This window comes from Cariama cristata, unplaced genomic scaffold (genome assembly GCF_000690535.1).
Source record: "Cariama cristata isolate BGI_N322 unplaced genomic scaffold, ASM69053v1 scaffold6443, whole genome shotgun sequence".
Classification (NCBI taxonomy): Eukaryota; Metazoa; Chordata; class Aves; order Cariamiformes; family Cariamidae; genus Cariama; species Cariama cristata.
The window spans coordinates 25,583-41,057 of NW_009610043.1; the positions used below are offsets into that span (position 1 = coordinate 25,583).

At 38.6% G+C, this 15,475-nt stretch overlaps 1 protein-coding gene across 1 annotated transcript in view; it reads right to left on the reverse strand.

Moving 5' to 3' along the window:
• Positions 1 to 15,475, reverse strand: part of MTMR3 (myotubularin related protein 3) — a 76,793-nt gene that overhangs the window by 21,183 nt on the left and 40,135 nt on the right. Inside the window, exons 7-10 of the mRNA XM_009697742.1 lie at positions 11,866 to 11,948; positions 9,314 to 9,480; positions 5,408 to 5,504; positions 3,765 to 3,878 (exon numbers count right to left, since the gene is read on the reverse strand). Coding sequence (XP_009696044.1) covers positions 3,765 to 3,878; positions 5,408 to 5,504; positions 9,314 to 9,480; positions 11,866 to 11,948 — 461 coding nt within the window. The remainder of the gene's footprint in view (positions 1 to 3,764; positions 3,879 to 5,407; positions 5,505 to 9,313; positions 9,481 to 11,865; positions 11,949 to 15,475) is intronic.

The following is a 15,475-nucleotide window of genomic DNA, read 5'->3' on the forward strand; positions in this document are numbered from 1 at the left end:
CACTCTCATAAATGTTTACGGAGGTGTGACAAGCAGGTTTTTAATTTGCTGTCAGAGCTGCCAAGGCGCCATGGGGTGCTGGGCTGCACCACCTCTGCGTGTCACCGCGGGGCACAGCGCCAGCACCTGCCTCGTCCTGCTCACTCAAAAGGAACACTCGCATTGCGTGAAGGCTCCCTGTTGCAAAAACTGAGAATTATAAAATAGGTTGTGATAAGGTATTTTAAGTATTTTTCATAGCTCTTTTGTAACTGTTTCATATAAAACCCCTTCACTGAGGGGAAGCAACTGACACATTGCATTAACTGAGCCAAAGGAAAGCCATCTGAATGCCACGGCACTTCAGCCAGGTGCCAGCCAACGGCACGCAAAGGAAAATGTATTTCTGCTGAAATGAACAGCCTTTCAGAAACAGCTCTACTGATCAAATTACTTCAGAAAAAAAACATGCCAATTACTGAAAGGCCACCTAGTTCCCCACTACGCTTGCATAAACAACAAAAGAAAATAAAAAAATCATTATACATATACAAAATCTATCTTGAACACTCAGGTAAGCTCATTTATTTTTCCATATGTTCTCCCAGATTTCATTACTACCTGCCTGCAGAATCATTTTCACAGGTTCATAAACAGTTATATTTTCATCTCCAGGTTCTTGCCTCCCATTTATTCCAAAATAATAAAGAATCATTAGGTCAAAAGTTGAGTTACTTGATAGCTGTGAAGCCCTAACACTCCTAGGCCTGCACAAATATGCAGTGTTCAGATGTACCAGCAAACAATTCTATTTACAGTAATGTTGGAGGTCTGAGGAATCAAACTCATTCCAACTGGACTGGCCATGGGAACAAAAAACAGCAAATAGTTTAAGTGTGATTCCAAGGTCCCTAGAGACAGAGCTGGGGATAACTGGTGTCACTCAGATCTCAGTAACCAAAACCAGACTAAAAAAATTAAAGCAAATCCTCCACTGCAAATTTCCTAACCCTCTAGAGACAAAGTAACATGCAGCCTCCCCACAGAAACTAAATAGTAAATCACCATAAAGCCCCTTTTCTAGATTTTTCTAGAAATCTGATCATCAAAATAGAAGAATGCTCCTGACAGTCCAGTCTCAACTGAGTATTTTTGAAGCTTGCCTCTGAATTGAGCCCACTCAGCTTTTCAGCCTGTGCATAGTGTCATAGCTCTTGAAAGCTTTAGAAGAACAATGAGTTTTTTGTTGCCAAGTGTCTCTGGTCTCTCTCTGTCCCAATCTTCAGTATCGGAGAACAGTTACTGGATGAATTTTAAAAAAAATCATTATTACTTTTTTCCCCTGAGGTAAAGCAAAAAGAGCAGATTTTAAAAAATGTGATCAGTAATGAAACGAATAGTCCCAAAATCATCTTCAACAGACAAAAAATACTGAATAAGCTTTTACCCCTTACTCCTCTAAAAGTAAGAAAAAGCTATTTTTATGGCAACATATATAGAGAGAAAACTATACACGGATTTCCAATCATACGGATCATCAACCACTAGCTGACACTGGTTCTATTAGAGGGCAGTATGATAAACTGGACGTCTTGAAAAATCTATTGCTAAATGTCAAGATAAGGAAAAAAAGAAATCAAAAAAGAGAAAAAAAACTTTTCTCCCACTGATTTTAAGATTACAAATTAAAAACTATGTGGTAATTTAACATACACAGTCTCATCAGAACTGTAGAAAACTGAATGCCAGGGATTAAACAATTTCAGTCTATGAGGTTTTTTTGAGCATTTACATCACCCTCCCATAAATCCCCCAGAATGCAAGCCGTACCCTGGAATGCAACAAAAGTGATTTCCTCCTCCTGTACAGTGATAAAAGAAGGAGGGATGCTTCTGTGTGTCAAGTGTGCTTGCAGGGGAGGTGTTCCCCAACTAAGTGACAACTGCACAAAAGGCACAAAGTGGCCTGAAACACAGTGTTCAAAGTTGAACATAAAACCATATATAAATTCCACTATTTTCTTTTATACATATATATAACATACATACTTACATGTACTACCATAACAATAAAATACCTTAAGTCTTAAAAAATTAGCATATGCTCGAAAGCATTTTTCCCCCCTCGCAGTACAGAACAGAGGATGGAGCAATTCCTTAACATTCAGAAAGACACTAGGCTAACCCCTTGATTATTTTGAAGAAAAAGGAGAAAAGATGGGAGGATTGGAAGATAATGGTCTGCTGCTACAAGCTAATCTGTTCTCCTTTCATAGAACAAGAACTCTTAAGCTAGGCAAATAATGATTTGTGCCCTACTCTTAACTCTTGTACACGCGCTCCTCCAACCCAGGCTGTATGAATTTGTCAACTTTATTGCTCTCTAAATTTAGCTTGCCATTCAGAGCACAGCTTTTCCTTTGTCTGTTTAGAAGGAATGGGTGGCTAGACAGACTTAATGGAATCACCAGTATTCATTATCTTTTTAATCCCTTTGTCATCTGATTTTTTAAAAGAGATTTTAAACATTTATGGGAGGATAACTACACCAGGAAAGTGGCCAAGGTATTAAATGACAGGTTCCAGAATATTTGGCGGGGGGGGAAGATGCTGAAATATATTTCTCACTAAAGAAGCTGTCAAAAAAACAGTATCTCAGGAAAACAATTTTATGATGAAGAATTGCTGGACTCCATCTAAGGAAGAGACTATCTGCTTAAAACTATCTAAAATACACAGACAGAGCTAACATGTACGTTCTTTTGTCATTTGAGTTTTATATCTCCCTTAAATAATTTTGGTATTTGTCCTTCTTTATACTGCAGTCTGAGTATTAGTCAGATGAGAATTAGAGAAAAACCAAAGGAGTACCTAGCCATAGATGCCATTTATCATTTCTTCAATTATGTTGATGTCTTCATCCTACATTTTTTTCATTTTCATATTAAAAAAACTAAAATCAATCTTAACTGAGGTGACTGCCCTAGGAATGACTTGCTGGAGATGCAAATGCTGAGTGATCCTACAATATGTGTTTGGAATTAAAAGATACAAGCCATTATTCCTACTCAGGGTGAACGTGTAGTAACTCTGCCTTACCTCATTTATGGTTTGACAAGGGCCAATACATGCTGTTGCCTCACACCTTCTTGGAGTTTTGAATAGGTATAAACCAATACATATATAGGTAGCAAATGTAGAGACAAAGACCACAAGCTATCAGGCCTAACAGGTCATACTTCACTGTCAGTCAAGTGCAGGTCTGAATGTTTTCGCATGCAAGGGGTCCCCTGTCATCCTTGTTTGATATCTAAACCCTCATGGTGGTTTGTGTTTTGTTTTGAGGTCCTGTTCTCTACCCCACTTCAGGGATCCTTCTGGAGTGGAACCGCAGGACCTCACCGCAGACTGAGTCCCAGTGTGGATCAGTTTGGGTACCACCCCACCAGGCAGTGCAGAGGGGACTGTGCCAGGTTTGATTGCCTCTTCCCAGTCTAGTTCTCCAACTCTGTCCTAGCTGGGCCTGGGCCTTCACGCAGCATCCCTCCACATCATGTTATACATACAAAAATACAGCAAGATGCAACCCAGACCCCTGTTTTCTTTGAGCAAATTATAAAAATACTACTTCAAAATACCTCTAACATTTTTGCTGAAGTCTGTCAGGCTCAGTGAGGGACATCTGGGGCTCAGAGGAGCCCGAACATCTTTCACTACAAGCCAGGATTCCCAGTTACAAATTTTTTCAGCTTTTTTTTGCTAGAACATCCCATTTAAGAGCCTCACCTGTACACAACAGCAGGGATACGCTTCCAGGACCGAAAGCTTGCCACGCTCTCTAGCTCTTTATCCGTGATCCAGGCGGGAACTATGATTTCCTGGGGGTAACTACCACAGAGCCTGTGACAAAAGCAGTGGAAAGCGTTGAAAGTAAGGGATATACACTTCCCAAACAACACACACAAATAAGCAGTATAAGCAACCTGACAGCTGTTCATCTCAGCAAACTGCCATTTTTTTGAATTCCTGGTTCATTGTATGTCAATAAACTCCTCCTTCACATATACAAAAGCACTGTGAACATCGGGGTGCGTGAATGCATTTCAGAATTAGCAGATTCAAGCTGGTGTCTTCTCAGGAAATTCGCATGTAGGCCATTTTTAACTCCAGCTGCTGAAATAAACTCGACCACAGAAAAGAAATTCCACATCTCTCCATGTTAAAAAATTAGCCATTTGATTTCTGGGTCACTAAACACAGCAGAGCCACCCTGGGCTACTGGATTCAACACAGAAAACTTATGTAAATGTGGAAAAAGTACACTGGCTAATCAGTCCTCACTAAAGGCAGGAACCTGAGTGCACTGGCTTATGTTTGACTGGCTAACTGGAACTTTCTTCTACTAGTTGCACCTCCTACTCCACGATTTAACTAATAAAGCCATGACTGCCAATGAGAACTGTGCAAGCAGTCAGTAATGACTGTAATATATTGCTGAATCATAAACTACCTCATCCCCAGTGTACCCCCCTAAAGAGATGCATTTACTGCACAAGGACAGACATGAAGACGTGTCTAAGACCATTCTATTCAGAAAAATGTATCAATCATCCTGAAAAAAATGCTCTTTTCTCAAGTGCTGGCCACAAGAAGGAAAGGAGTAGTTATATGTCATATGGAAGCAGAACAACACAAAAGTTGTTTTCCTTTTTCTTTAGTATTAAATATGAAACGGATAGCTATCTTTTCTTCCCTAAGTTTTTAGAGACCAAGTCAGATATTCTTCTTGCAGTGACACCAACTACCAGCTGCAAGTCATTATCCTGCAAAGACAGAGCAATAAAACACATTTCATCACAAGCTGTTACTGCTGGTTTTCCTCTGAATTGGATTAGGGATCAGCCAGTACAGTCTGTCCTACCAGCTGTGAATGAAGGAACACCTTTCTCTGCTCCAGCCGCTAGGGAAAAGGACATTTGTCCATGCTTTCGGGACCACAGAAAGTGTTTTCTCTTATTTTCAGGATCTACAAGCTTAAGTCTTCCAAATTAACCTTTTTTTAAAAATAAAAGTCTTTGTCATAAGTTCGAGAATAAGACACAACTAAAAAGTTTTTTAAAAGTTCAATCAAATTTCAATCTTTGCTCACTTAAGACTTCCCTTTCTTCCATTAGAATGCTTATTCACTAAGAAGTCCTCCAGCAAACACATCAAAATCTGGTATTTCTAAGCCTACAAAAACTGTAGCAGACAATAAAAATATTAAGTAATACTTTAAAAACACATTTTTCTACAGAACAAAAGATCAAAATTCTAATTGTCCCTTATTAGGAACTGTAGAACTTGGAAAAAGTTCTACTACTCTGCTACAACCAAATTGGTGTTTTGGGATGCCATTTGGCTATGAATCAGCAGCCCACATAACTTACTTGTACTTCTCATTGATGTTGGAAATCCTCCAGGCGTTGTTCATATCAAAACCCATCCTCTCCACTTCATTTTTAAACCTTGAAGTTACATGTTCTCCTGGGTATCAAAAGCAGAGAGAGAAAATAAATGTGAAATCAAGAGAAAGATTCCTGCGTTTCAAAACACTTAAAGAAAAACACCACTGCACTCACATTTATTAAAAACTGAAAAGAGAAAGGAACAGTCCAAAACCACCATCTAGATTTCACACCCCAGTTTTGAAAATCCGTATCAGGAGAATCACAGCTTGTAGTGATGGCTCTCCCTGGTCAACTCTCCAGAAACGTCAAAGTCCATCAAGGACTTCTTTCTCTGAAATGACCAGCTTCAGTAAATTCATATAAGAAACAATAACGCTGCAGACTGGAACCAAGCAGATCAGCAAAAGCAATTTAGATCCATGAGCAGTCTTAGCAGGAGAACACTAGTAGTTTTTCTTTTCTGAAGTTCAGAAAAATTTCGTAGTGTGAAGTTCTGGTCTGACTGATACATGAAGGGGTAATATATGGAACCTGTGCTGGAACTTGGGCAATCTCTACTTAGTATGCAATTTCGGCCACAGGTTTCCTGTATGACTGTAGGCGAGCCCTATAATTTAACCTGCACCTCAGTTTTCCATCTGTAAAACTGGACATTATTTCCCCATGAGTCATGTGGAGATAGGAAGACAAAACTCATAAATGATTGTTTGACACAAATATCAGTCACAAGATCCTCACAAATTCCTGGATTAATCTATTAAAGGAACTGGAATGAGCTCCGTTTATTTCGTATACTTTTTTTTAAAGTATGAAAATACAATTGAAAAATATACAATGGCAAAAAGAGTAATTATTCTGATAGAAAGTCTAGAGAATTAGAAGGTACTCAATCAAAATGCAGAAGAAAACAACATAACAAATTTCCAGGTTAACAGAGATAAGAAATGTGGTAAATTTAATGAGCATGTGAGCAACACTAGATAAAGTGATTCTGAAAGTCTGTCCATTGCTTGTCTCTCTAAATTACTGTCTCATTAAATCATGAGGCAGAGTATCACCCAAGGGCGGGGGGGGGAATCTGTTGAAAAATTAATGCTTTAAGTATTACATCTTTCCATTACATATTTCAGAAAATCCTTAAAGACTTTCAACACCTGAGATGTATGTAGATGCATATTTATCTCAAAGATGTAAATGTACGTCTGAAACAATTCATGCGATGTTAGAGAACAATTAGAGACAAATATAGAGAAATAGGTTAAATTAAGAATAAAGATAGCAGCCTAACTACAGTACTTAATTAATTGTGAAAGAAAAGCTATAATGTTATTCATTCCTACAGGTCAGATCATACACTGAAAATGCTACTTTGCAAATCTAGGCATGCTTTACAATATGGACAACGTCCAAGAGATCTGCATAATGAGATCATTTTTCTTATGCTTTTTGAAAGGTAAAATGTGAGAATGACACTGTGTGCAAATGGAGAATATTCACTCTTCAAGGCACATGGTGGTAAAATCTATGGACCTGACTGACCTTCATCAGGTCCCTTATTCCCTTTACATCACGTCACTGGTACAACGGTACCGTAACAAAGTAGTAGTTCTGCCTCCTCTGTGGTGCATTTTCTGCAGAAGGCTAGTCGCAGTATCACACGCACTGTAGTCCTGCTCTACCTTCCCTATTGCCAGACCAATTAGACTGGAGCTTGCCAACAGTTTCCCACTTCTCACGTGAACTCTGCACGAGCTTGAGTTTATTATCTTCTAGCCACCTACTCAAACTGATCAGCTGCCTGAGTCCCTGTTTTATAAAAGCTGGATGGCTCCATAGAGATGGCAGCTCTGTGAGGAGTGCTTTGATCCTCTGTCAAGTGCAGGGGTGAAACTGGGACAATACAGCCAGACAACAACCGGTCATGTTCTCCCTTAGCAGTCACTTAAACAAAAAACACCAACAAAACAACCCCCACTTATTGGAACAGCAGCACTGAGGATGGCCTCCATTATCAGCTGCTTTGAGGAACAGTCATTAAATCTTGTGATATATCCTTAAGGATTTTTCTGGTTAGCAAATGAGAATACTGGAAATATCCCCAATCTTCGATGCTGCATGTCGCTAGTGGGTTTTAAGAAAAACACATAAAACTACATGAAAATGAAATATTCTGTTTGACTTCTCCCTCTTACTTTTTCAGCTACTGTGCATGTCATGAAATCATACATTTTCCTGAGAAATGAAATCCTACCCTCAACATTTCGTCTGTTCCTCCTGAAATGCTGGTATTTTAAGAGGCGTTTTGAGCAAACATGGACAATATTTTTGAAGTATCCCAATCAACTCTCAAAATCGGAGAAAAAGCAAGCTACACATTTTGTGGACTTGTGCCATCTGACTATAAAAGCTGATCTTGTGAGCCACAGTTCATATCTATCATTAAATACATTGGTAACAACTTACATTTTTCCCCAGAAGTTGGTACTTAGATAGATTGACGCAATTCAGTATTTTTGTCCATATCTACCAAATATTGGGCTCCTTGGATGTAAAAAAATAAATTCCAGTGTCTTGGGATTAATTGCTTCAATTACATTCCCATAGATTTATTTCAACTATAATTCATCTCTTAGAAGGAGAATATCTACCACCACAAATAAGCAAGCTACAGGGAAGAAAACGTTACTATATGAAAGAAAATTATTTCATAGGCATACCTACAAGAAAAAAATCTGATTGCTAAAAGTTCATAAAAAGGTAAATGCTGCTTCTTATCCTAACCTAGTGCTAGGTTGAAGCCTGTCCGTTTCTGTGAGGAAGAGAAAAGGACTACAAGGAGACTTAGCAAGGCATCTACATGTCTGCTATCTTCCAGTTCCTGAATTTACTCAGGAGGGAAAGGACCTGAGTTCAAAATTCTGCTCTGAAGACTTTACCTTTTTTCAGTAACTGCTAACATAAAGTATGTAAAGTGCAGGAACAGGAACCAGAACCACAGAGTACCTCCTCCCACTTGTGTGCTGTTGACTGCTCTTCCTCGGGTACCAAAGAGATTACAGTCTTTGCTCAGCCCCAGACCGGCTTCACTAATAAGGACAGAATCACACGAACATTCCTCAACCTGATAATTGGGACACTTCTCAGATATGTGAATTGTGAGTACACAGACCCTCAGATTGGAGAGAGCCTGGAGCTCAGATTTCCTTATATTCAAAACAAGTGCTATAACCACCAGCAATCCCCATTTTTGGCTTTTATTTACTTGTGGGCTTCTAAAACTTTCCAGCAATGACGATATTTCACTAGAATAGGTCGCTGTCTTGCAGCTGTGAATGAACCTCAGGAGCAGCTCAGGGACTTCCTTCTTCACCTCCTGCTCTTCAACATCCATGTTGAAGACCACTGTTCCAGGCAATTACAACAGATGTGGGCACAATCAATACAAAATGTTTTAGATTTAAAGTTGCTACCATGGTGAACAAAATGTTATTAGTATTATACATGACTGATTGAATCAAATCCATCACAGTAATTTCCTCAGGATATTCAGGTACTGCTTTGCCTATTGATCCCAAAGTAGCTATGGTGGCAGCCAACCTCTCCTTTGTTCAGACAGAACAAAACTCAGACTGGGCAGCAGACACGCGAGACATTAAAGGACACCGCACTGTAAGTGAAGGTATACCATAGCTATATAATTACCACATACAGTATATTCACCAGCACATACAAAAAAAAAAATTCCGTACTGGAATTTTCCAGGTTCAGCTTAGAGCAGCACAAACTGAATTTGTTTTATAAGTTCTTTTGAAAGTTCTGGATTTCAGCAAACAGGCAGTTACTAGTCAATGCATTTGTGATGATCCTCAAAGTGTTTCCACATACCTGGCCGACACAAATCCCCATGCTGTTCCTTTTCACTAGCATATACCTCCATACACCAAGCATGATAGGCAAATGAGAAAAGGTCTTCTATCTTCGAAGGAGGGCGGATGGCATTGTTCAGTCGCTTAAGCCAATCTTGACACTGCTCAAAAGTAGAAAACTGACACCTGTCCCAGAAACAAACATCTGTCTATTAATTTTTGGTAAAAGATGCCAGACTAAGATCTGACAGGTGACTATGAAAACATCTGTGGAAGCAAAAAGTGAGAACAAACATCTTATTGATAACTCAGTTCTGCTTCTATATACCTTCTAATGGATAGCAAAAACCCTTTGGATATTAGTAAAGAAATACACACTTAAGTAAAAATAAGCTGCAAGCAGGAAAGCAATGTTCTGTGACTGTGAATAAACCAGTGGTATGCCCTACTAGCCATGAATGAGGGAGATAGTTATACATAGGTTTACTATAAAACCAAGGACAATATCACTGAGCTCAGTCTGCAGTTTTCACACAATCAGACAGGAATGTGTTACAGCAACTTGCTGACTGGTGGTCTCAGATGGAAACTCACAAAACCATCACATACATTATAATCTATGCATCATAATAAAAAACACATTTTTCAGACATAGGAGAATCCATTTGATTAATATATTTAATTTGAGAATAATGAGGACAAACTTCAGTGTCTGAAATCTTACATTATTCCCCTGTCTCATACGCTAAGATTCTCTTTGTGGCCTTGGTGGGAAGCACAAAGAATGTTTTTGAAATTGAGCTTTGCCTAATGTTAGACTAACAACAACAACTAGCAAGAATATTCCCTGCATAGGAGAAACTAATCTTCAAAGCAGTATATTAAAATTACATTAGCTTGTCTTTTCAAAGAGGATTCCTGGACCCTTTAGAATAAAAGGGTGGAAATAAAATCAGTGATTTATTTTGCTCTGTACAGGTTTCTTCAAGATTTTACAGTTATAAAATATTCACCAAATATTTACATTCAGCTCAGTCCATGTTCTACTGCACTCATGGTTAATGATAGCATCTGTATTCTCTAAGGGCAGAATTTAATACCTCTACCTGCAAATATCTAAAAGTCAGTAAGTGGAAGGAAAAAGACATGTCCGACTCACAAAATGTGCCTAAATAGCTGTGAGGAACTGCAGCCTGGAGGTGTTCATTTCCCATCACTGACTATAAGGCAAGCTGAGACTACTAGCTTAGACTGGGTAATTCTCTATTAAATATCCATAGTCAGACAAGATGCATCTCTACCCTGAAGGCCCCATATTCTTTCTAAAATCTTTTAGAGTTAGTCTTGCAAATAACAAGTACTATCTTCACTTGAGCCCTATTATTCAAAACACAAACTACTTTGATCATGAAAAAGGACATGAACATGTTCTAAACCTGGTATCTCAGCCCCATACTTCACAATCTTCCAACGGCCAGCGTCACCAAGTACTGATTCTCAGAGATGCAATTTTTAAGGGAAATTCACAAGGAAGGGCATAAATACAAATAATTTGCATTCATTCTACAATTGAGGAGAAAAAACAAATTAATGTAGAGAGGAAAGGTGACTTTTTTAAATGTCAAGAGCTACAAGTTAAGAGGAAGTTAAATATTTAATTCAAATTAAACTAAATATTACTTGTAAAGTAAAATCAGTCCTCATCAAAATACAGCATTTCAGGAAGCAGCTGGCCTGTTAAACATTCTGAGTGCTCAGATATGACTGGCGCTCATTTCATTACACAAAAGGTACTGCCAGCAAACATTTAATCAAAATGAAATGTTCCTTTCTTGTTAATTAAAGTTTATAGATCAAAATTCATTTTTGCAGCAGAAAAGGAGGAAATAGCTGTAGCTCAGGCTCCGTAGCTCAGAGACTCCTGGGGCAGACTCTGAAGACTGCTGAAGGACAGACATAAATAAACACTCCCTTCTACATGCTGCTACCTACTTTACTGGGTTACAGACCTGGCTGTACCTTATTCCCTCACTTCCTTTGCCAATAGGATACTATCTTAAGGACAGTAACTGTACCCTCACAGCTGTTAAAAACGCAGGGTGGCTGATGCTATCCAGACTGAAGACTTCACGTAGAACTACATAAGCTCATACCTTAACCCTCCAAACCCCAAATCTTGATTAAACAGTCTTCCAAGAAGTGTGTGTTTCAGTGGTTTTATCTAGTTCTGCATCTTACAACTAACTGAAGCAATACATTATAATTGATTGTAAGGCAGGGAAAATGCAATGAGATCAAAGTTTATTTCAAAATAAAATCAAGCACAAACACTTTGGCTCAAACCAAGGTTTGCTGCTATACTGTATCATAGGAAGCAAAAATGGAGACCATTTTGCTCCTGTCCTCTTTATAAAAACATCCAGCTATCATATGCAGAGTCAGACAAAAGAAAATCTTTTGAGGGAAAGCAAGTCCACTAAGTAAGAATAAACTTTTCCTTAAAATGTCACACCTGTCCACAGCATGTGGAAAGCAAAGTTACCCCCCATTCAACATTCAGCCTATTCATACCTTATAACCTTGCAGTCTTTGCAAGTCAAATGAAGTTGAAATATATCACGGCACTCAACACTTTCTATAAGCTGCAATGGAACCTGCAATTAAAAAGATTATATAATTTTATTTCAAACAGCACTAACACTGTAGTTTCTCTGCATATCTCACAAGGATTTATCATAGGACTATGTGGAGTCTGAAAAGAGCGAGAAAAACCCGAAGAAAACTAAGTATAACTACTTCAACAGCTCTGAAGTATGGTACCATAAATCAGTAGTTTCAGCTCCATTGCTGTATAGTCCAAAAACCTGAAGGGATCACATGAAAACAGCTGAGAAGATTGCAGCACTGGTGACAAATGTGAAAGCAGGAAAAGCAGCAGAAACCCACAAGCTCCTCTCTCATGGAAGCACCTTCCTCTCTTACAGGTCCAAATTTAGGGATCTTGGGAATATAATTTTAGCTGTTGGTGTGAAAAATGAACTGCTAAGCAAGAACCCCCTTAGCAGACTGCTGCAGGCTAGATGCTCGTTATATGGAAATATCCCTCCTCTTCCTCCTGCCTGCACTCTGACATACAAAGTATTCTTCTACTGCTGCATTATGTTTAGTTTCCTTCTCCCAAAGTCACTCATTGTGCTATGCCCTTTCAATTTGCCCTCTGCTCAACAACCATTCTTTTTTCTCTTGACAGTCTACATGCAGCCCACCATCTATTTCCTTAGAATCTAGTGGGTTTTCTTCAGGGCAACCTTCGTATCAATCTTTTTAATTTTTTTTCCGGTCAAAACTCTGTCCTCTGATCCTCTTGCATTTTCAATCTCCTTCCTGTGCATTATTCTTCTCTCAGTAAAACTCTGTAAAATTATCTGCCTTCATTCCCCATTCTTTCCCACTGATAACCTTCCACTTTCATTGTTATGTTTTTCAGGCTGATGCATGCAGCAAGTCAGACATCCAGCGCAGTTAGCTTGCTCTTGAAAGAGCTATCAATTATATTCTCAGGCAGTTCACCATATAATAAGCTATCAAAAGAAAGCAGTAGAGATGCAATCATTTTTGCTTTTATAAGAATAAACATGCATTGTTATCCAAGGCTAATCATATCGCATTATAGAGAGTACTCGAGCACCGTGCTCTTGCAGTATCTGTCTCTTGACTGTCTCTTCTTTAAAGTTATCTCATTTTAAACAATAGTAACATTCTATAACTCAAACTTTTTGAAAAATATTTTTTTATTATTTTAATTACTGGAACTATCTGTTATCTAACAGCAGTACAAGGTATGTTGAGAGAACTATACCTCTGCAGTTACAAAAAGCCCCAGTTAGGTTGACACTCTGAAACAGCCCACCCCGCGGCTCAAGCCCTGACCACAACCCCAAGGGGGATGCAGCTGCCATAAGCCAGCCCCTCCACAAGCGACTATGCTATATGTTCTACCCCATATAGCATTTGGCCTGAGTCTCTCCAGGACACCACATGGCACGCAGGGGCCATGAGCTGTAATTAGTACTTTCTTCTCATTTTCCCAGTTCAGAGCCTGAAATAATGTCAGGGTTACATTACAGCCTGGTTACTTTAAACAGCACGAGGCCAAGGCTGCGTGCTGTATGTCCTGAAGCATGGTATGACATACAGAGGAACTGAGGATGCAAGGTCAGCTCAAAAGGTCTTCAAGGACCCTCCAAGATGGAGAAAGTCAAATCCCCCCAGGTGCAATCTTGTTCATATAGCCTACAAGGAGTAACTGAGGAAAATTTTGCTTTTAATTACAACTAATTGCACTTAGGTTTTGTTTCAAAGGCAATCAATAGTCCTTCCTCTGCTTTCACAATTAACATGCAGACAATGTGAGCAAATTGAGCATCAGGACCTGCAAACCAAACAAGGACTAAGCTACTGTTCAGCACAGATGAACCACAACTGTGCTACATAGGTAAGGAAGATACCAAACCAACCATTTTTCCATTAAAGGCCAAGTGAGGGAAAGCTCATACTAAAACTCACTTAATCACCAAGACTGAAAGTCTCCCTCATCTTGCCAGCATGACTTCAATGCGTCCAAAATCTTCTATTTGAAAGAGGCCATATACAAGTCCATGGTTTCATAAACTGTGCTAAAATTTTAATTCTCCCATAAATGCAATTAGCTCACAGGGAGAAAGATGATTAGACAGAAACACCAGCTGCAAAGTTTGAAATTTTCTTAAGGAAAGTCAATCAATAGAGATCGGCCTGGGAACCAAACTTCCCATGTGCACTGAGATATCACTGTTGAGTCTGGATTTTTATCCCATGGATAAATGTAAGTCAACACTTGTGAATATCATAATCCCTCCAATTTGTGCACGGTCTACTGGATCTTTTGGTTTTGCATTTAGAACACCATGTTCCTACTACTGCTGTGATCTAGGAAATTATCCATGGAAAAGATTTATGCACACAGCCGTTTTCTGCAGTGTTGCAATGTGAGCATTATCAACTTTTAAATGTTATTTATTTTCAAGCACAGGTGCAGCAAGTGATCCAGCAGCATTGTGCTACTTACTGAGGTTTTACCAGCATCATTTTGACAGCCAGTCTAGTAAATTGTAAACAAAAAGAAAACAGAGAGGTAAAAAATCCCGAAGACCATCCATTTTTAATGGGATCCCATTTCCTTCATGCAGTTGCCTTCACGAAGGGACAGTAGTTGACATGCATATTGCTTTCTCTGGAGGACCATTTCTACCACAAGACTATCCCACCTACTTCAGGAGGACATGCCTGCATAGAACAGCTGCACATTCAGATGCAGGGAATCAATTCATTTTACAAGTACTATAACACAGATATTTGTTAAGAATCCTCTTTCTTACACAGAAGTAATTTTCTCCGCTGAGGTGACAAGGTTATTAGTGTGGCTGGGCTTAGTCAAAACAGTGATTCCCATGAAAATCATACAACTCCTAACATTAGTAAACATTTATATATTTTTAACAAGGCCTTCTTACAGGCAATTCTTACTCTAGCAGTATAAAAACAGTAAGAAAGAATCAAGATGAACTCACATCAAAAATTACCCAGTGAAGATTTTAGAAAATCACCACCTGATCAATAATTTTGATTAACGATAACCAAAATGGCTATTACTTCAAAATTTAACAATTTAAATATGGTTCCTAATTTTTGCAAGTATGTTTTAGCCTTAAAGATATTCCAAATCCTGTCTGCCTTGGATTCCAGTAGAGTCCATACTATGTTATCAGTAATGGTCATATATGGTTATAGAAGAATAATCTATATTCTGCTTTACCTCATACACAATCTAATTGAATCTTTCTGGTTAATGCTGACATATGAAGCTGGAATAACAGCCTTGGAGATATCAGAGTGAAAGGGGAGAATACTGGATATGAAAGTCAGGGAAGCAAAATTAACATGGTAATATTGGCAAACTTTCATGGACTCTTTCCTGAACACAAAGAATATTATTTAAGAAAACATCAATTCTTATTACAGCTCAAAAATATTAAATTGAAAAATTCTTAAAAATTAATACCCCCAGCTACCTTAAGGACAGATATGACAGTGAGTGCAGTACATGCGTTAGTGGCTTCTCTAATAAAGTAACTCTGTCATT